Source organism: Buceros rhinoceros, unplaced genomic scaffold (assembly GCF_000710305.1).
Source record: "Buceros rhinoceros silvestris isolate BGI_N320 unplaced genomic scaffold, ASM71030v1 scaffold9541, whole genome shotgun sequence".
Taxonomy (NCBI): domain Eukaryota; kingdom Metazoa; phylum Chordata; class Aves; order Bucerotiformes; family Bucerotidae; genus Buceros; species Buceros rhinoceros.
Window position 1 is genome coordinate 37091 of NW_010394844.1, and position 1254 is coordinate 38344.

At 34.9% G+C, this 1254-nt stretch overlaps 1 protein-coding gene across 1 annotated transcript in view; it reads right to left on the reverse strand.

Annotated features, from left to right (window-relative positions):
* Nucleotides 1–80, reverse strand: part of SOCS6 (suppressor of cytokine signaling 6) — a 2200-nt gene extending 2120 nt beyond the window's left edge. Inside the window, exon 1 of the mRNA XM_010145350.1 lies at nt 1–80. Within this exon, the coding sequence (XP_010143652.1) occupies nt 1–80 (80 nt within the window).
* Nucleotides 81–1254: the final 1174 nt, after the last annotated feature.

The following is a 1254-nucleotide window of genomic DNA, read 5'->3' on the forward strand; positions in this document are numbered from 1 at the left end:
ACCACTACAAAGTCGCTTTCATCTTTACTTTTGTTTAAGTTAAAGGACTTGCGAATTGTTTTCAGGCTAATTTTCTTCATTATGACAAGTTACCGAGTCTGGCTGATCAGCAGTGCTTGTGGTAATATAGCCCTAACACATGCAGAGCAGCTTCTGCTTCATTTATGTGTTTTATTCAGCCTCATTTAACTTCAAGAGCCATTTCCTGAAAACAAATAAAAAACCAATTACCTTCACATAAGAAATATTTTTTAAAATTATCCATAAGAGTTTCCCCCACTCCGAACAAAACAGAAATCGCAGTACTTAAGGAACAGGCATCAAATAAAAGTAAATACAGAAAGCTGACTTAGAAACCATTCAGGCTCAAAAAAAAAAAACAAAACCCAAAACAAAAACCACCCCCAAAAAAAAAATAATTAAAAAAAAAAAAAAAATCTATCTGCTTTCAGGCTCAAAAAAAAAAAACAAAACCCAAAACAAAAACCACCCCCAAAAAAAAAAATAATTAAAAAAAAAAAAAAATCTATCTGCTACTTGTGCTTAAAGATTTCCACAACTTTCTTCTGCTTTCAGCATGCTATTTTTAAATATACCCACACATTACATCACACTCATAGGCCCATATATTAATGCACGTATATAAAATTCTCAAGCACAGAAACACATCTCTCTTTCAGAAGGCTCCTAAAAAAATCCCCACAAAATTAAGTACAGAAGACAGAACTATAGAAAACACTCCATCCAACAGGGCTCCTACATACAGGTTAAACTGTAATCAGTCCTAAAAACATGGTCTTGCAAGGTCATATCTTCTTTACACAGGAGAGTTGAGCTATATTCAAATAGTTACATAGTTATACAAAAACTATCTACTGGAAAAATAGAGACATCAACAGCAAAGTAACATCTGTTTACAGCAAGTCATAGAAGTCCGCTCCTGAACTTCGATGAAAGAAAACTTGATTTCCAAACTCTGTTTTATGCATAGGGAAGGTCAAATCACAGGCTGTCCTTGCCTGGTACTATTAGAACTTTTCTTTCTCCAGAACTTCTGCCAGGACTAAGAGAACACATTCGCTCAAGTCTCAGTCAACTGCTCCCACCTGGCATCTTCCAGAGTCATAAATTCTACCTCCTATATAAATTTTCTTTTTCAGCTTGTGGGGTTGTTTTGTTTTGTTTCTTTGTTCATTTGAGTTTTGTTTGAGGGTTTATTGGTTGGGTGGGTGGGTGGGGATTTTTTAATGCTAG